This window comes from Pinus tabuliformis, chromosome 3_1 (genome assembly GCF_031772625.1).
Source record: "Pinus tabuliformis cultivar Carrire ecotype Pingquan chromosome 3_1, CPIR1, whole genome shotgun sequence".
NCBI lineage: Eukaryota > Viridiplantae > Streptophyta > Pinopsida > Pinales > Pinaceae > Pinus > Pinus tabuliformis.
In genome coordinates this window covers 613,921,322-613,943,629 of record NC_142301.1, presented here as the reverse complement: position 1 = coordinate 613,943,629, position 22,308 = coordinate 613,921,322, and the positions used below count along the sequence as shown (strand labels likewise).

General features: G+C 33.2%; 1 protein-coding gene across 1 annotated transcript; it reads right to left on the bottom strand.

Annotated features, from left to right (window-relative positions):
• Positions 1 to 1,368: 1,368 nt before the first annotated feature.
• On the bottom strand, positions 1,369 to 3,345 carry LOC149188499 (uncharacterized). Its single transcript, XM_089409976.1, has 5 exons — positions 2,910 to 3,345; positions 2,488 to 2,783; positions 2,162 to 2,316; positions 1,547 to 2,063; positions 1,369 to 1,398 (listed from the first exon to the last, which is right to left on the bottom strand). The coding sequence occupies exons 1-5, from the start codon at positions 3,343 to 3,345 to the stop codon at positions 1,369 to 1,371; spliced, it is 1,434 nt and encodes a 477-aa protein (XP_089266102.1).
• Between the last annotated feature and the right edge of the window lie 18,963 nt (positions 3,346 to 22,308).

Here is a 22,308-nt window from a genome sequence, read left to right as displayed (position 1 = left end):
TCAAAATTCATGAGAAATTAGTGAGTTACAACTACCTATCATGGAAATTGTCATACATGAATGATTAACTTAGTTGAATCCGAAAAAAATGATATCTAATATAATGAACAAAACCCTTTAATACAAAAATAAAAATATATTTAAAAATATGATGAATTAATTATAAAGATTAATAAAAGAAGAGTACTCTAAAATTTATGGTTAACAAAGACATATCAAGAATGGTTAACAAAAGCATCCAAAACTATCATTATAATAAGGTTGAAGTGGTCCTTTGTTACCATAAATGTTACAGCTATAAAGTGGATGTGGAGACAATGTGTAAAAATAATAGATGAATAAGATTTCACGGAATCGAAAAATGTGAAAATAAAATTTTAAATGCTATGATGCGAAGGATGTTTCCATGTAAACAATGATTCAAATGGTTTAAAGTAGCATAGAATTGTGAAGCTTTACAAAGAAAATTAAGGTACGTGGCTTAAGTCATGTCAAATTAAAACTTGAAATTGAAAAAACTTAAATTGAAAAACTGAAGTTTTTAAGGTAATGAATGGTTGGTGGGAATGTAATGCCCCGCCATATTATTTTGGTGATTCAAATTAGTAAAATTGTTGATTTAGATATTAATTCTAGGAGTCCTCTAACCAGTGGAGGAATTGCCCAGATGGTTAAAAGTGGCTGAAATCCGGGCAAAAAAATTTCAAAAAATCTTGTAGAAGCAGTCTTTGAATCGTGTTTTTGATGGTGGAAATGGATTCAGCACCATCAAAAACATCAAAAACATCTAGGACACCTAAAATTTTGAAGTTTAACAACTATAACTTGGATTTACAAAAATCCTTGCCGAATTTTCTCTAAATATAACCGGAATTTCCATAACTTTCTGGGCAACTACTCCTCCTCGTTAGACTACACGTTAATTTTATATATCAAAAGTTTCAAGGTAGGCTTAAGCCTTATCGAATTGAAAGCTGAAAATTTGAAGTTTCAAGGCAGGCTTAAGCCATATCAAATTGAAAGGTAATGAGTAATTAATGGAATGTAATGTGCAACCATATTGATGTGATGATTCAAACTAATATCTTTTTTCAAAGCAGAAAAAGCCTAATACTTTTTATATCATAAATATAAAAGAGTCCAAATGTACAATCAGCCAGGGTATAGCATATGCTCCAATGACTGAGAAAATTGAGACATCAGAGAACCATGAGCTGGTAAAAAAACTAGATGAGGCCAGAGAGGCTAGTTCCAAAAAAAAGATATTAGGAATCATCCAATTGAGATCCAAAACATAGGCCAGATCAGAATAAGAGGACTTCACCTTTTGACATAGAGAAAGCTGAGAGCAGTCCAGAGAAAGCCTATTCAGAAACAAAACTGCATTCTGAAGTAAGCCTGTTCAAAACAAAAAAACCATAGCATATTGATCGTAACAACTAGCATCTTGAATCATAGAAGAAAACCATAGAGAACTTTGCAAGTAAAACTAGAAATTGGGAGGGAAAAAGTCCTGGATGGAGTAACATTTCCCATCAGAGGAAACCTGTAGATGCCATGATCCTGGAGCAGATTGAAGGCCTTTTTTTGATAAGGAATCCACCATCTGGTTTTGATCCCTGCGAATGAAATTAACTGAGCCATCTTTTAAGGAGGACCAGTAGAATCTGATCTGATCTAGCCATCCCCCAAGATGAGGCCTATAGATCGAGATTTTCCTAGCAATATAATCCACCAAAACTTTAGAGTCACCATAAATAGAAACATCTTGTAGATTTAAGAAAAGGCAGAAACTCATGAGGCCAGCAAGGGCCATCGCCTCAGCCAACATATTTGAACCCCTGCCCCCATTCCAGTGAGCAGAGAAAAGACTGTCTACATCTGCCAGAATATGGAAACCACAGCCACAAACCCCTTTTTGTTCAGCACCGTCAAAAAACGTTCTAGGCAGAGATGAGGACACCAGAGGAATATTTGAATCAGGAAGCATTCTCTGCATGGGAGAGGAGGTCGGAATTTCCTCAGAGAGATCACATATGGAAGAGAAAATTCCAACATCAGAGCTTTTTTGTCATTAAAGATGGAATTATTCCGCCACCTCCAAATACACCAGAAACTAATGATAAAGATAGATCTCCATTTGGCGTTTTGTTTACTATACCATGTAAAAGCATCCGTAATCGACAACTGAGACATGAATTTAAAACCATATTGAATCTCCAGGAGCAGCCATATTTGGTGTGAGCCCTTGCAATTCAGAAATAAATGATAATTGTCTTCCTCGGCCGATCTGCAAATGGGGCATATACCAGGTCCCTGCCAACCACACTTTTTTAAACTGTCTCGCGTAAGATTTTTATTATGGAAAGATAGCCATGAAAAAAAGACTATTTTTAATTGACACCCCATTTTCCAGAAAATGCTCGGGAAGGAACAGTCACTTGGATGCTGTCTACCACTAATCAAATTACAGTATATGTCCTTTACCCTGATGGAATCCAGTCCATGAGAGTTTCGCCATATGAGACAGTCGTGCTCAGCAGAGCGAAAAATGCCACCATTTCTGAGGATTGTTAAGATTTGCTTCCACGAGCTGGCGATGTCTTGCGACATATTCAGACTCTCAGCTTCACACCAGATTGGGATTGAGCCATGCCATCTCTCAATCAGCCCATCCCAGAAAAAGATACCTTTCCTGTGTAAGAACTTCAAAAGGGGGGCAGGGACGCGGATCTCCTCTTTGCCACATAGAAAAATGTCTTTTCCGACCAGAATCCATTTTCCTGTTTGAAAACGCCAAAGGAGATTCTTCAGGAACATATTTTTAATTTTTCTCAGGTTCAGCCAGATCGGAGATCCATGAGAAAGGCCTATGCTACCTCTTCTGAACCAAAAGGATAAGCTCTTACGGCGCAGATACTTCTCCTGAATAATATTGCTCCAAATGCCTTTCTCGAAGATCCCTCGCCATAACGTTTTACAAAGAAGGGCCTTCCCAAAGGACTTCAGGTCTAACAGACCCCAGCCACCCATACATTTTGGAGCAGAAATATATGAGAGCTTCGAGAGGTGAAACTTTCTTTTCCCTGCCTGTCCACCCCAGATGAAATTGGCAGTGAGTCTGTTCATTGATTGGATGATGCTTGCAGGGAGAAAAAACAGATGCGCCCAGTAAACCGCCAACTGGTTTAAAACCGATTGGGCCAATACAACTCTCCCAGCCAAAGAGAGGCTTCTGAACTCCCACGCTGAAATCTTTTTGAAGTATCTCTCAGGTATCCACAGCCAATCTGATCTTGAGTAACAATTTGTTTTTAATCTATAACCCAGGTACTTGATTCCCATACTGATGGATTGCACTTCATAACCAAACAGATTGATTAACCAGTCTAGATCTTCTTGGTTAATATCAATGTGATAAATAACAAACTTCGAACTGTTAATCTGAACGCTGGATGCCCTTTGGAAATTTTGAAGAATATCATGAAAACACATCCAGGTTAGTCTGCATAAAATGCTGAAAAAAATAACATCAACAACGAAAAGATTGTGTGAGATAGAAATGTTCCTGCATAATTTCAAGGGGGAGCATCTGTTTTCATCAACGGCCTTGTTTATATGAAGACTGAGAGAATTCATGGCCAGTATGAATAACAAGGGAGACAGAGGGCATCCCTGTCTGAGGCCTCTTGATGCTAGGAAGAAGGCCGATGGCATCCCATTGATAATGACTGCATAATTTACCTGCTCAACGCAAGCCATGATCCAGTTGATCATGTTTGCTCTTAATCCGACCTTTGCTAGCAGACATCTCAAGAAAGCCCAATCCATGCAATCGTAGGCTTTACAGAGATCGATTTTTAGAAGGACAACATCGCATTTTTTCCCCCGGCTGGCAAAGAGAGCTTCCTGAGTTGTAGCAACCGCGTCTAAGATGTTTCTCCCCTGTAAGAAGGTGTGTTGGTTCTTTGTTAAGAATTGAGACAAAGTACCTTTGATCCTGTCTGCAATTATTTTTGATATTATTTTGTAGGATATATTACATAGAGAAATTGGGCGGAAATCCTTGAAAGAGATGGCATTTTCATTTTTTGGTATGAGAGCGATATAGGTGGATGTTGTTTTCTGATTAATGCTGCCCGATATCCTGGAGCCCTCCACCATTTTCAGCAGGTCAGATTTGATGATGTCAAAAAAATGACAAAAGAACTCTATTGTCCACCCGTCCGGGCCAGGACATTTGTCCTTTTTGAAAGCTTTTAGAGTTCTCAGCAGTTCCTCCTCCGTAACAGGTTGAAAGATTTGATTATTTGTGTCCTCATTGAACATCTGAGGAAACAAATCGATGCCCCACAGTATATCCTAAAAAGACCTGTTTTCTGTTCTCTTATACTGATTTTCAAAAAACCTCTTTGCCTCCTTTGAGATTTCCTCTTGGGAATACAAAAACCCCATTTCCATCACTGATTTTCCAAATTGAATTTTTTTATATTAATTAGGCATGGGATGATACGTAAGTGATGGTATGTTTTTATGTTATATTATAGATATGATTCATTGTGTTATTGTTTATAGAATTTTATAATAAATATAATTTCTATATTTAATATAGTAATTTTGATGTTAAGTGGAAATTAAAAGGAAGAAGTGTATAATGTAGGTAAATTAAAGGTTATATATAAATAAAGTGATTATTGCATATATTACATAGAGTAGTATTGTTTATATGATTGGATTGTAAGTTTGTATATCATCAAATTTGAATAAGATAAAAAGGCAAAGATTATACTAAATAATAAAAATGATATAAAAATTAAACATATTAATACAATATAGACATTTTATTAAGAAAAACCTTGGTATTGAAAATTAGAAGTATAACACTTACACTTATATATATAACACTTGCACTTAAATATTTGCGATGTATGATGAGTACACAAAATCACTCATAAACTAATTTTATCATAAACTAGTTGCGTAAAGATTGTGCCTTGGAATAAACACTTTAAAATTAAGAATAGACTTGATTCCTAAATTCATGGGTGGGGTTAATTGAAAATAAAAAAAGGTTGCATATGAACATCATAATATTTCAAAGGTAAAACTAATGGTATAATAATGAACGTGAAGTTAAGGATTAGTATGACCTTTTTTTTCTTCTTCTGGTATATTGCTCTCATTAGGATGGGTATTTAATGAATTATGTTGCTCATGTTACTTTATTCAAATATTTATTTTTTATTACCACACATATAAGGAATAACTATTTTTGAGTTAAGCTCTATTAACATTAATATAGGTCACATTTCTCATTATAGAAAGAGGTAGACCATCATAAGGTACAAGAAGCAAATTTATGTGAATGATGTACTATTTACAATTTTAAAGTTGACAACCAATGTTGAGCTAATCTTCATGTCGAGCTTGTTGAACATATGTAACACTAATTTGTACTAGTTTTAACTCATCTCATGATCCATTATTGTATCAAACTCATCTGTAATGGAAGCCAAAGATTGATTACCATTTGATTTCATATGCAAGAGACTATATATATATATATATATATATAAACTCAATGAACACCTAATTATAAACTAGTTAAGGGCGAAGCTCATTAATTGACTCATGATGGAGCACTTTTATTACTAAATTGAGCTTCTCTTGAATTGTATAATGCTTTATTATTTATGGGTGATGTCAACTATTAGAAGATGGCAGCTCATATGGCTTTTTCTTTCCCCTCACATTGTTTTCATTTGTCATACCCAATTTAATTATTAAATAATACATGTGCACATATTTATAAAGGGAAATAATCAAAATTAAAATAAAACATCATATATACTAATCAAAAATAACATAAAACATCATTAAATGTACTAATTATACATTTAATGCACAATTTTATGTTGTCATCTTCTTCTTGAAATGTCCTTTTTTAGAATGAAAAATATTATTTTGCCTATGTCCATGTTGAGTAAAACCCACCTCTAAAAAAAATCATTTAAAATTCACTTTATCCATATTATATCAACATAAAAAAAAATTGATTGTTGATATAACATCCTACTTAGTATAATTCATTATACACATAATCACTCATTATACACATAATGACTATGATTACTACCCACTATACTAAACATGGTGGTAGGGTTAAATTGTGGTAGGTCATTACCAACCACCTTAGCAAGAGGTGCATCATCCATAATAATGTATTCATCCGCTCACGACAACTTTTACAATTAGTTTGTAAACCATAAACACTAAAATATTTAATAATTTTCACGATAACTTTTACAATTATTTTGTAAACTATAAAAACTAAAATAGTTAATAATTTAATCATCCAAGATATATTTTACTTATTTACTTGTACATTCATAGTGGATGCCTTTTGTTCCTCAACTTGCTTGAACTTTGACCAAGGCTTTATATCCTCCAATTAAGGTCATTTTTAGATTGTTTTAAGTGGGTATCATTACATATCATTGTTGATTACATATAATAAGAAGGTCATCAACCCCACCCTAGAAGATCAAAAGTATCTCTCTATTTTAACTTGCTCAAAGAAGAAAATTAATATAGCAAAGATTAGAACGAATTCTCATGATCTCCATAGTGAAACAGGTCGTTGGGCAGTTCCTAAAACGCCATGGATGGAAAGGATCTGCCATATATGTGAGAATAGGAACATCGAGGATGAAAACCACTTCCTCTTAGACTGCCCTGCGTACAATCACATTAGATCTCCGTTTCACAATCTTTGTTACAATACTGACCTTCCTAGCCTTTTACAATGTCAAAATTATAGTGAGCTCGGGAGGCTTCTCTCCAAGCTTTTTGAGCATAGGAATAAAATCTTAAATCAAAATAAATAATTTGTTTCTTTAGGTCCGATAGACCATTGTTTGGTCTCAGCGGATGTTAAACATCATCATCATCATCATCATCAATAACATAATACAATTAACATATCAAATTCAAATAATAGTTGAATTACATATCTACCTTTCACTTTGACATATTTTGAGAGTCTAAGTTCAACATTTTCCAATTTAGGGTTAGTGATCCTCAATATGTATTTAAGATTATTAAAAGTTTCAAAAACATGTGTTAATATTATTTAGTTAGTTAAATGTAAAATTATGTATTTAATTAATATTATTAGTTTCTGCCTTACTAAGGGCTATAGAATTCGCTTCGAAGTCAAAATGGGTTGACTCTGCATTATTTTATTTTTTTGTAATTCTAACCAAAGTTTCTAGAAAATGTTGAATATTTTTATTTTTCGTGAATTCAAAATTAATTTTCTAATTTTTTGAAAGTCTTATTTCTAATTTTTTATTGGTTTAGAGAACTCTGATGGGACTTAATTCCCCTAGCAGAAGGAATTTTATTTTTGGTATTTGCGAGTGCCTGAGAATTCATTTAAAAAAAATGTGAGTTGTCATTACGTCGGTGGGTACTCTGACACTGATGTGATTGTAGGTGCTTTATGCAGGCAGGGGGGGCTAGTGTTATGACACTGACACTCTTATGCTAATGTTCTTCCTAATGATGCAAGAATTGACGCGGTTATAGTTCCTTTATGTAGGCAAGGGCGGTTGAATAATTGTTCGAAGCTTTCTTGGCAGAGGAAGCATGTCCTTTACGTAGGCGAGGAGAGGGGTGGGGTTGAATAATTGTGTGGAGGAAGCTTGGTATTCATCACCACTATTCTGCACGGTTCATCATATTACATTAATACTATGTATCAGAACGCATATGACTCAACAGGAATGAATATGCACAAAATATACACTCAACAGTTGTGTTAAATGTTGTAAGTTATACATAACCCCTATGTTGCCAACAATATGAGGATGGAAAAAAAATAAAAATATGCCCACAATGTTTGGAAAACACAATTCAATAAACATTTTCCCTCTGAGGCCGTAATTTCTATTTACAATTATTATCATTCGAGATGTGTGTTAGCTCCCTTATTATCAAGTATGATTATCCTAATAATACTATTATATGCATTATAAACATTTTCCTTTATGCACTTTGGTTTTCGATTATCATATTAGTCTCTGCTCTATACTTTTACATATTACGAAATATAAGCATAATAATATTATTCCAATAGCTTATAAACTCATTATCATAAAATTTATCAATTAAATGCAGTCCATCACAAGGATTTCGTCATCATATATGTGGATATATGCAGAGGAGGCATTATTGTCAGCTCCAACATAGTTAAAGACATTGGCATAGAGAACCATAAACTAGAATTTGCACCAAAAGGGTGCAAAGACATGCCGATAGAAGTGTAGATGAATGTAGAGTGACACAAAGGTAGCACTGCAGGAAATTGATTGAGTCTTGATACCCATCGATAACCAGAAAGTGATAACAAATCATAACAAAAGCATGGCTATGTTCTAATTTAAAACTTGAATGCAAAAAAATTGTGTGGAAACTTAAAGATCTTGAAAGTATGATAATGGAAAAGTCAAGGTATAATTTTTTTTTATTAATCAACCATCTGAAAAGGAGAGTAGTTCCAAAGCCTTGAGTGCAATAAGTACATTTATACATACATGATGAACATAAACTTGGTTTGAAGATGAACACAACATCTCTCCAATATTTAACGACAACAACCACTTGGGATGGTGGACCAAAACTATAAAGTAGGTAGCTAGTATTAATTATAAACATCCCCAATACCAACCAACTGGTAAATAGTGTAAGACAATGAGTCGAAAGTGTGTCATATAACAACAAACATGAGTTATATTCCAACAAAATAATGGCCATATCATGTAAAATTCAAAATATACAATAGTAGTCCACGGGGTCTTGGATAGACAGTGATCAGGTGCTCTATTAAGGCACTTCTTGATGTGAAGTCACTGGTTCAATTCCTCGCTCCGATCAGGTTGATATATTGGACATGATGAAGATGTGTAGTCCTACCAAGCTTACACAATATATATATATATATATATATATATATATATATATATATATATATATATATATATATATATATATATATATATATATATATATATATATATATATATATATATCTATATATATATATATATATATATATATATATATACACAATGGTAAAAAATAAAGGGGGCTTCTAAGACCTAACTTTATAACTCCCACGAAAGGAATATAGAGAGAAATTTGTAGATGTTTCTTCTTGTTTCCAAAAAATGTTCTTGTCCATCTTCAATGAATGTTTTAGCACTAATTTATTTTTAGTGCTTCTAATTGATAGGAATGTTTCTCAGGAAATCGTTTCACCCATAGATTACACTTTTAATCACCATAAATGAAAACTTGGATTTATAAGTTGATATAGATGACAAAATTTTATATACAATTTCAGCAATGTTAAAATTGTGAGATTCCATGTTAACCAAAAAACAAAAATCATCAGATGCCCACAAAAAAAAAAACAAAAAAGCATACATATTACCTCTTAAAAATTTTGTAGATATGAGACAACACTTTCACTGATTCTATTCAAAGAGGCGACAAGAATGTGTGTGGGGTTTATGTGGTGAGTATATGATGTATTTGGAATTTGCATCTCTTCTCCACTCATTCCATTTCACATCTCCTGACCTCATGAGTGTCTATCAAGTGAACACAATAGACAAATTTGGAAAGACACTGCAAAAAACAAATCTCCAAGAGGAAATTCTCATGCCACCCTTTATGCCATGGATTGTTGAAAAAGTCAGTTAATCCAAATCCTTAAATAAACAAATTGGGATTATATGAAAACATGTTAGCAATTAAAAGAATAAATGATTATTCATTATTCTTCTCACCATTTAACTTTCAAGCTAGACTATCAGATCCTTTATATTGAGTGTATAAGTGCAGGAGGTACATTTCACTCACTAACAACTGAAAGACATTGGCTTTGTATAAGTATGTTCATGGGAACCCTCAACTTCATATGCAAAATTGAAATATTATGCAAGAAAAGAATAATAAAATAATCAACCATGGAGGATAGAACAGAAAATATCCAAAGCTAAGCAATTCAAGTTGTCCTTAAATCTAAAGACTAACAAACACCTCATATATGATAAAATGACTAAAAACTTATGGAAAGACAATCACTTCGCTAAGAATCCACATCACCAAAGAGAATTCAAAGGCTAATAGTGTATATAACAAACCACAATCCAATACAAACCCGAATATTGTGATGCCTCTGTTGTGATCTAAATATGTTACTACACACAATAAAAAAAGGTATAACTTCACTCATTTAGTAAAGGGCCAGATATAAGCATTCATTTTTTTGTCTATTACAAGAAAAATAGGTAGCTAGATCAAAGCCTCTAAAGAAACAAAGCTTTGATTGTTCGTTTTCCGAAGGAAAAAAAGGTTTTCAATTGTCCTTTAAAAAAAATCAATGTTCATGACTCCTACTATATTCAAACATATAGTCATTTTTCCATAGATACATCAACATATTGACCATTTTTCGCAAGCTAATAATTATCATGCAAGTAGAAAAAGAGATAATTGCCTAGAAGGTAACACTAAAATGACTATGAAGTAGGCTTAAGATACATTTTAGGTGAATTTAGATAGGTTCAAGCACTATGCAGTCTAGATCTAGTACTGTTTATTGTTAGATCACCTAGTGTGAAAAATTGTCAAAAATTTCCCCCATGGCATATTTCAAAGTTTGAGGAAATGCAAAAATGATATATATCTCGAGAGAGAAAAAGAGAAAACATATATGATGAAATTTGTCTTAGGTGGGTATCAAAGGAAATTTGTTTAATATGATCTAGAAACTCCCTTAGAAGTTTCTTGAGATTGGAAAGGATATGCTTTAGAAAAGTTTTTGACACATTTCGTATAGAATTATGTATTTGAAACATATACGGAATAGGAAACAAGGAACAGATCCCATGATTTGGTGATAGGGATCATTAGGATACCCTTGTCGTGACTGTTAGGGTCCATGTCCTGTTCATGGTGGATAAAGAACTTTTCATGGTTTCATTCCTAAATTTTCTAATCATCACATGACTGGGTGAGGTGATATGATTAGACGTTGATGGTGTGTGATGCGTAGGTGGAGCTCCCAATGTGTAGGGTAACCTTAGGATGTCAAAACTTTGTATATTGTTGTGCCTATTACCTACCAATGTGTAAGGTAACCTTAGGGTGTCAAAACTTTGTAGTTAAGGAAGATGGACTAAAAATGGAAGCAGAATTTGCATAAGGAATTTGTACCATCATAAGAGAGGCACCTAGCCAAGTGAACTCAAAATTTATATATGGTGATGACAAAATAATTTCCCAGTAAGATAGTTATTTAGCTAAGGACTAAAGGCATTAATCAACCTTTAATTTTGGATGTATTTGACCCTACAACTTTTGAAGCAAACCTAGTTCAGAAAATATGCAAACAACGCTATCCATGACGATATCAATATCTGTGTCAAAATTTAAAGTGTTTATGAAATTTTTTGAAAATTTTGAGCATCTTGGGTGCAAAGGCTCTAGTAGAACATATGCAGGAGGCTTAAAGAAACTGTTTACAAGTTCTTTAAAAACAAGTGTTGTATTTTTCCTGAGGATAGGTTCATATGACATTTACAAAGGGAAGAGTGACATAAACACTATTGAAATAAGATTTGAACTCATCAATGTAGGCCTATCTCTTGGAGTTGCTCCTCCTAGCATTGAATACATTAGTAAAGCTCGCATAATACAAATGAATAAGAAACTACTAGCAATAGATTATGATGGAAAATTGGGCAAGTGCTAGACGAAGTTTGTGAAGAGATCATTTTCAAAAATGTTGAATCTATATGCTCATCCAACCCACACACAAAAAAATCTATAACTTATGGCTTACAGTTCATGGTAGCTAAAATATGGATTTAGTTGAAGTTTTATATGAACTAAAAGATTTTGTAAAGCCTCTTATTCATTGTTGTGACCTGATAAGACTGCTACAAGATTACCCAAATCGAAGTGTTCCTTCAATATTGAGTAAAATTGACCTCTGGGAAAACTTGGAGGCCAAAAATAGTGATAGAACACATGTAGATTTGGCTTGTTAAAGAGTCAAAAAATATATTGAGAAATGGTTCGCTCAGTTCAGATCTAAAAAGAAATTTAAACAAGAAATTGCATATTTATACATATTAATGTTGGAAAAAGTCGTACAAAGAGTATGACTACTCAATATACAACGAGTTTTCTGAGTTGAAAGGCCGACCTAAAACAACCACTGAATGGAACCAATTTGTGCAACCTTTGGAGTTGAGCGGTTGTATTTTCTTGTTTGTTGGGGGTAGAGTTGACCTTTGTTTGGCCTATTTTTTTCCTAAAAGGACCTACCATTGAAACCCTTCTCTACACATGGAGGTCGTATTCACTTTTGAGGAGAAGTCTGTGATGTTATGTGCCTTGTGTTGGATGTAATTATGACCTCTCATGGAGGACTAAAATCTTGTTGACTATGCCTTGAAGTATAGGAAAGGAAGATATTTACATGTTATGAAAAACTAGAGGAGAAGACAAAATTATAAAACCCCTATCCTTAAGTGTCTATTCAAATGAAATATTTGCATACACTATATATACATGTCAAATTAAGGATCCAATGAGTGTCAAGAAGTCTCATAAGTTTCTAGCCATACCAAACATTCTGGGAAAATGTAAGAGGACCGAACGCTAAAGTTCTCATTATCTATCAATTATGACCCATATGCATTCCATGTGCATGACGTGGAAAACCTGGGGAATTGTGTAGGGATTTCAATTGGATAGCGAATGTTTTACCGTAAATGAAACTTATACTCCAAATTTAAGCCTAGATACATACATTACCCACCTGGTACTTTCTCAGAGTCATATACACACCAAGTAATGGAGAATTCAACTGAAGGGGAAATTAAATGACTAATGTGATGACCTGATGAGAGACTGCCCAAACATATTTCCCTTTCAGTCCAAACCTATTTGATCTTTATTCTAGATATGGAAGAGTAAAGCAAATTATTGACAAACGGAAATCTACTATGGATATATGGTATAATTTATAAAAGAACGTACCTCCTTTTGGCTAGATGGATATCTTCGTTTTGGGCTGAAATGGTGTGGATTCTTAAGGGACTGTGTGTATCCGACCTTTTTAGATATGGGCCTGATCTACCAGCAGAACTTTGTGGACTTGCCAACCTTGTGAAGGAACATTGAAGAGATATAATCATGTTGGTTTTCCAGCAGGTTTTACGAAGTTTGATGTTAAAGTACCCCAGAATATCTGTAAATCCTTGAATAGTCGAGGCTCGAGAGGGGAATCCATACCTGCATATGAAAATAGGAAATTAGGACAATCGTGGTAAAATGCAAGAAATAATATAGGAAAAGGATACAGTAAAAAAACTGTGGAAATTACCATTGAAAGAAGAAACCCTAACTTGTTGTAAAGAGGTGTGACTTTGTACTTGACCAAAGGGCCTATAAACTTTCCAAACTAAGCTTATTCACCAGCGCGGGAGCTTTTTTCCTTGGCTATAAGGACTGGATTTCCAACTAAAGGATGGAATTTAGCCATATAACAAATCTCTCTTGCATGGAACGAATTCTTTAGCTAGGTTTGTGATAACTAATAACTTGAATGATTTAATCTATGATGCAACCAGTTCCTTTAAATCCATTTGAAGGGTGAGTTCCCATGATTGTCACTTCCTTCTTAAACCCAAGCTCAATGGCCACTTTCAAGAGCAAATTCTCTCAAAGCATCGGAGATAGACAACAACTCACCAATGAATTGCAGATATTTTAGGGCAGAAAATAATAAAAGGCTTCTACAGAATGGGGTTGCAATGGTGAACAGAAAAAAGGTCAATAAGGGCATCATCGTCCATCTACACCTCCACTCTCTGTTTATAAATTACAATTTTAAAGAATACACATCAAACCCATTACGCAATGAAAGAGCGTGACAGTTCTCCATCATATGCAATGAAAGATCCTAATGAAGGTGGTGTGTGATAAGCTAACATATGTCTTTCATTATCGTCGTGCAACCCTCATATTGGCCAGCCAAATTGGAAATCATATTCGTTTTTAGGCCGACAAATATGCTACAATGTCTTGAGGAAGAACCCCATAATAAAATGCCTATCGAGATAAATATACCTATCAACATAATTATTATCTCGATTAACCCTAAATTTGTATCTCAATTAATTTTTCATTTTTTCGATCATGTGGTCGTGTATAAAAATATAGAATACATGTCAATTATAATGTGATTATAATAGTGGAAAGCTCATTGTGTGGAGCTCACCAAACTACCACACTCCGCTCTTTGTATTCGTTTCCCCCACCACCTATACTTGATGAAAGAAACAGGGGTAATCTTACAACCATAGTCACTTTGTCGGCCCTAAAAAATGTCCATTCCATTATGGCGACATTATTCGATTGCTAATATTTTGTCCACAACCACTAATATTTTACGGTAGTGGTCGAACTCTACACTCAAATCTAAATATCGACATGGGAAGACAACACTCAATTAAATATTGAATTTCTAGAGATGGATTTTGAAGACTGTGGCATTTCATTTTAGTGTTATGTGACTTCATCAATTCACCTCTATTGCTAAAATCTGTAAATAGAAGCAAAGAAGCCTTGTATTCATCAAAGGACGAGTTTTGTCAATTATCACACACGCTGAGTTGACATTATCTGTTGATTTGTCATCCAATTAAATTTTTTTTTCCTTAAACCTCTTTTGTGGGCTTCATGCTACAGTTTGCAGGGTTGATTCGGCTTTAAGTTTCATTTATTTTGCCTAATTCTTTTTTTCCCAGTTTTTTAACAGACAAGTTTGAAAATTTCCAATTAAATTGATTTATAATTTGCAGATCCCAAATCCTAGACATGAATTCATTTTAATACTAGATCTATCATTAATTATTTTCTGTTTGACAAATGTTTAGTAACTTTCTAAAAACATTAATTAAAATAAATACCAAAACATTAAAGATTTAAATTACAACTTTAACTATATATTTTTACTCATAAAAAGAATTTGCCAATATGATTTAGACTACGTGATTGTTAAAATTCTCAATTTTCAAACCTATAGTCCTCATATCATAACATCTAAATTCAAATAATTATTATATTTATGGCATGAAATCAAGACCAAAAGAGCTGACCAACCTATACCCATAGTTCGAGGCAAAGAATTGATACAATCAATGATTCAGTATTGCAACCCCGTGCTACACAAACCAAAGGGAAAAAAGGTATTTGTTGTCCAACATTTCATTATTTAGCATTTTTAATGCATGCTTTATATTCAGAAAATAATTAGTATATTTATGGCATGAAATCTAGACCAAAAGAGGTCACCAACCTATAGCCATAGTTCGAGCATTAAAGAGTTATAAAGTATTTATCATTTGCTATGGTTTCTGAGCTTTTATTTCCCAAAAAGTAGTATGAGTGTCTTTTGTGTGGAAGTTCATTGTGGGGAAATCCTCACAATATTAATTTTAAACATAAAAAATATCTCAAAAAACTCAGGTTTTCTTAATTATTTAATCTATTTAATGTATTTTAAATCAGATGTAAAAATAAACGCATCACTATAGTACTCTAGAAAGATCTATGACGACGTATTATTTGTCTTTAAGAACTCAACATGATGAGGATAAAATCGAAGCAAATTATTTACTTAATGCAACTGATGGATTTAGAAAGCCAAGAGGCATTGTGGCACGACTAGTGAATAACCCTCGACCTACTTGAAGGTTGCAGCTTATCTTTATGCCAGATAGGCCCGAGCTTGAACCTCTTATACCATAAAAAGTGCTTTGGCCTCATTTGTCGATTAGCAGTAGGAATAATGAATCCCAGTGGGAATCTGGCAAATTAGTTCTAAATATTAAAATTTTAAAAAATTCTAGAGGCCGGAGTTGGTGATAAGACTTGATTAAGAGACAACAATAAGAAAAAGACCAAATTTATCTGGCGTCACTATTTTTCTTTTTAAACATAAAATTAATCATAACTTAACGGTCTTAGTGGCGACCAAGTGCCTCATGACTGTAGCTTCTTCGTTCAAGGGCTGACTCACATACCTAAACACTACTACTTGGTCAACTAGCTAAGTGTCAAACACTTAAAATACACCTTTTTCACATAAATTACCTAAGAACACATATAAATTTTTAAAATAAGATTTTTCACTATCAAAATTAAACCCATTAACTAAGTCATCATGCTCTCCGGTATTCATGTTCATTGGCTTATTATCAAGTCAGTTACCTATCTATTTCACTAAATCAAATCCTGGGCTGGTCGGGTTGGTTTCAAACCAAAACAAGGATCTGTTTCCCAAGCGAGCAAGTGAACAAAAAACCTAATAATAAAGCCGCTACGTAAAAGGGACTGCACACAGCGAAAAAAGTAGGTGATTTTTTTTACAAATGGGTGTAATAAGTGAAGCAATTTTATGACTTCGAGTGCATGGGATGACCTTCAGCACGAGTGAAATGATGTTGCAATCCATTGTGGTTAGGGAGTCATTTCAATGATAGGTTTTAATGTGTTAACGACACTAGGGGAGAATTATTTTCATGAGGGGTTTTTGAGTTGTTTTTCAAGGACCTCTTTTGAGTTGTTTTCCAAGGACCTCTCCACATTGAACTTTTGTATAAAGGGTGTTTTGTTTCATATAACACGTTATTAACTTATGAGTACTCGTGTCAATTAAATTATAATTAAAGTTTGTGTGGAAATCTTTTACTACGAAGATCTTTGTGTGGAGATAATTTTTTCTTCACACATGTATAACTTTTATTCAATTAAAAAGCTATAGTGGTAGAGGCATGGACTATGCTGCATAACAACTATAAATCTTATAATATAATTACCTTTCACTCCAATTTTAAGCTTCTTTTCTACTTTTTTTTTTTCATCTTCTTCTCTATAATTCCCCATTAATACATCTCTTAGGAACTATTAAAATTTCCTATAAATACTTGCCATAAAGAAACTCCTTTTGGTTAAATATTTGTCCCAAAAGGTGCACCATGTAATCAATCAACTTATTTTCCAAATTAATATTTTTATATTTGTATTCAATTAAAAAAAAAAAAAGAGGAAATATTTTATCATACAACTTGGAATAAAAGTTATTATTCCATGCTAATGTAATCTTTTATTTTCAGAAAGAAAAAGCTGAATATATCATATTGAGATAATATAAAAGTCCAGATTTATAAAAGATAGCTAAGGAGCTGATAGGCCTTGATCTAATGTAATCTTTTATTATTATTTGATTTATAAGATTAATACAAATATTAATTTTATATAAAATCAAAATACATTGAAAAATTAATAATTACTATAAATAGTTAACTTTTTCAACCAAACAAATGTATTGTCAATATATTTATTAATTTTCAATCAAATAGACTTATTATCAATATGTAGATTAATAAATAATCGTTCAATATTATTAACAATTATGATAAACTGAAAAACAAATTCATTATTAATAAATAAATTGATAGTGGAGAGATGTTTATTATTGTGCAGGGACCAATAGTTGTCATAGTACTGGTCCCACCAAGCCACCAGAACTTGACACATATATTACCAATATTTAAACAAAAATAAATAACATTAAGTGCAAATATATTTTAAATTATGTCCAAAACTTGCCCATATGTTGATTGGGCCCACAACTATCCATAAATAGTATTTTTAATATTAAGAGTACAAAACATCTTGTCCTGACTACAAAAAAAATAAAACTATAAATTATCCCAAAATTGTTTAATCCACCAGTACAATGTACATGTCACTTCAACCCCCACTGAACTGAATTGGAGTTAATTATCCCAACGCACATTCTTACTTGCACATATACAAAGTTGATGGATGTCAGCCATAACTGTTGGGTTATTCAACAATTCAACCCACTTAGTTCAATAAATGACACCCAACCCATTAAATTCTCCATTAAACAAATCAAGACACAAGGATCAACCATAAATTCTCAACTAATGGATCACATCCAAATCAGTCCAGAACACACATTCAAATTTGAGATATTGCAATCCATGTCAATCCCTTATTACCAATCAAGTTCAATAGGAAATAACTATAAATGAACCTCAACCCTTACCGAATTTTCATTTTAAACATTCAAACTATTCATCGGCCCTCAAGACATACCACGAGAGAGAGAGAGCACAATATAATCAAGTTATCTATTTCAGTTTTCCAAATTGATTGATCATTGTTCAAGTCATTTATTGTTAATGTTCTTGTTGTTTATTTTTTCAATACAACCTATATAACATACATTCACGCACAAAATATCACAGGAAACCATGAAATTTGGAACAAAACATTCAACTGTACTCTAACATAGTATTTAGACTTATAATAAGAATATAACATCAAGGTGCACTCCCATGTATTTTCAAGTATAACAATGCAAAGACTATGAACATGAAACTAACAATGAAAACCTTTCTATTGCAACATCAAGCTAATCTAGCATGATTATATTCTGAATATCTATGTCAACATGATCTGTTACCTACCAGATATTCACAACCCTGTTCATTTTAGATCTAAATGCTTGAAGATGTCATTTTATTGAAACCTATAATAATTTATAAAGGAGTGGAGTTTGTGTCCAAGGTAGTAATTTTCTTCAACACAACTTCCATCACATAACATATCTCAGACTGACTACAAACTTGGCCTCATTATAGGGTTCCTTCCCAAGTTATCCTTGCAAGATGGAACAATTTCAAACCAGGAAATTTCAATCTTCTTCGAACTAGGTTTCAATTGTTTTATTTGAAATCCTCCAATGTCTACATCGTTTTCTTTGAAGTCATAAAACAAGTTATCAAAAACATTTACTGATTTGTTTGAAGAGATACAACCAAGTCTAGGTCAATTTCAACACACTAGGAGTAATTTTCCATTTGAAATATAATCATATTATTTGGTTTAAAGCCCTTATCTCATAAGCATTAAAATTTCTATCTCCAACATTAGAGGAAATTTCAGCCTAAAAGTGGCATCCTAAGGAAAAATAATAAAATAATAAAATAAGAGTTATGAATTTTGGAGGGAAAATAAAAAAACTACTTTTTTTTTAATTGTATTTTGGGCTTATTTTCTTATAGGTTCACTCAGTGAACACGTTTTAATATATTTTTAATTTTTATCATTGTGGGTCTTCTCAAAAGTATGCATAATGGGCACTCGTTGGATGCGGAATTTAATTCCGCATCCAATGAGTGTCTACACTTGAAATTTGAGTGAACCTATACGGAGATAAGCCAAAAATACAATTGAAAAAAAAAATATTTTTTCTGTTTTTCCCTCCAAAATATTTACTTGTGCCTCTTTTTAAATTTAAAGTATTTTGATTGGTTTACATATTATGACATGGAAATTACATGAAAATCTCATAGGCACTTTTAGGCTGAAATTTCCTCTAATAGTCTACTAGGAAATATTTTAGAAGCTATCAATACCCAATCAAATACAACTAGCTGATGCTACAAGTAATCCAGTTTACCTACAACTAATTGTAATGGACAACAATCTTGAGAGTGATGTGGTTGTATTTCAATGTTTCTTTAATTTTTAATTATGCCTCTATTCTAATCCATGTTATTGCAAATATTTTATTGAGATCTCCTAGAAATTATGAATAAACTAACATGTTATTAATTTCCTATAGGAAAGAAAAAATACTAATAGCCTTTAGGAAATCAGAAATTCAACCTTTTTGTAAGCATGTATAATATATTATTGTTAACTAAATGCATTTAATAAATCTGTAGGTAGTTACAACTATGGCAAGAGTTATTGTGTTGCTCGTATAAAGAAAACAAGTAGGCGAGCGACTAGGGGTGCCCAACTATGATGCACTTCATCAGATGAGGACAAGGTGGATCATGTGAATGTCAGTAATGCTCCTAGAAATGTTTTTGATGTTTACCCTACGATAGTAGATGATGTTTTCCCATCATCAATCACAAATCCATCATCAACCACAATTCACGGTGCAAGTTTAACTAAGAAGATCAACATTATAAGTGGATGGAAAAAATAAGACATGTTAGCTACAATTGATGATATAGAAATTAATGGATATTCAGTTCAGGGATCTGCAAAAAAACATGGTATTTCTCCCTCATCAATACATTATTGGATAAATGGGCTCACTCATACAAAACGTAGAGGGCATCTTACATTTATGACTAAAGAGGAGAAGGTTGAGGTGGTTCAGTGGTGTAAGGAGATGGCCCAATTGGGACATAGTCTAGAGTTGATAAAACTAAAATCCACAGTTTCTCAAATATGTCACAGGAGGAGAAACCCATTCAGAGATGGGTTTCCTGGTAAATCATGGTGATTTGGATTTTAAAAAAGGCATCCATACCTTGTATTGCGTACAATTGAGGGCCTTAACAGAGACATAGCTTTAAATCTACACCTTCCAATAGTGTCTAAGTTCTAGGAAACTCTTTCTAGTGCATATGAGAAACACACTTATGCTTCAGACCATACATAGAAATGTGATGAAACAAGTTTACAAATAGGAAGGAATTGTGGCATAGGGGTAATTTCTAAGGTAAGGAGACTAAATGTGTCAAATATTGTTCCTAAGAGAAGGGAGTCGATAACTATTCTTTGTAATGCCAATTAAATATCCTAGGATTTTATTTATTCAAGAGTAAAACTCAACTGAAAAAGTATATAAAAAATTGTGCATGCATGGTTGCACATACCCTTGCATCAATTACTAAATAACGTTTTTTGAACTGGCTTTGTCACTTTGTTGCATCTATACCAGGTGGTGTCTCACCTGAAAATAGATGCCTATTGGTTTTAGATGGCCATGGAAGCTACATTGTTGTAAAAACTGTAGGTTTTAACCCTGTACAGAAATTACTAGCAAAAAAATTCTAAAATTAGAAAAGTATACAATGCTAAGAACATAAAACAAATATACACAAAGATTTTCCCCTAGATCCCAAAACCGGCAATACCCGATTGATTTTTAAGTATATTCATTTCAATGTTACAATACATATATATACACACTAAATCACTCATAAACCACAATCCACTAACCCTAGATTAGAATGTAAACATAGTTCCCTTGAACGAATCTACAAATACCATGGGAAAAAACCACCGTGACCAAAAATCATGCGCGAAAACCATGCTCAAAACTGTGAGTAGGTATGCCCACCATCTTTTGGTTCATCCCCTATCCTTGGATTTTCCCAACTATTATTGGGTCCACATAAAATAAAATAAAATTATGGGGCATTCTCCTAGACCCCATGATGTGTGGAAATAATATAACACACACCCAACATTCTCACACTTGTTTTCTTTCCATGCCAAGCGTCACATGAGAGCTTAGTCATTGGTCTAGGGCTACAATGCCCATTGTTTCTATACACAATAAAACTTCTTAGTGCTCACATATTTTTTCAATGCATCAACAACATTATTTAGAGTGTCCACCTTTACTAGTAACACCTTTTTATCTTCAACCATATCCCTCACAAAGCGATATTGAACATCAACGTGCTTTGTCTTTGAATGATATACATGGTTCTTTGCCAAGAAAATTGCACTTTGGATGTCATAATCTATTCCTATAGCTTGTTGTACCAACCCCATACTTGAACACAATATCTGCAATCAAACTACTTCATTGCTTGCATGAGTGGTTGTCATGTATTCAGCCTCTGGAGTTGAAATTTCCACTACAGACTGTCTCTTGCTCATCCAATCGACTTATCGACCAAATAGATTAAACACATACCCATTTGTAGATATTCTCTAATCCAAATCTCCAGCCCAATCTGCATTAATAGAGCCATGTATGTCCAAAAACCTATCCAATCTCAGTCTTCCTTGGTAGCATAGACTATAATCACTAGTGCCATGCAAATACCTTAAAAGCTGCTTCACTATTGTCCAATGCTCCTTCCTTAGTTTTGACATAAACCTGCTCAATACTCCCACTACATGTGCAATGTCTGGTTTGGTACATACCATTTCATACATCAAGCTACCAACCACACTTGCATATGGAACATGGGATATGTCCTCCTCCTCTTCCTATGCCTTGGGACATTGTTCAACATATAAATTTACACCTACATGAATAGGAACCTTCATCTATTTGTTATCCTACATATTAAACCTTTGCAATTT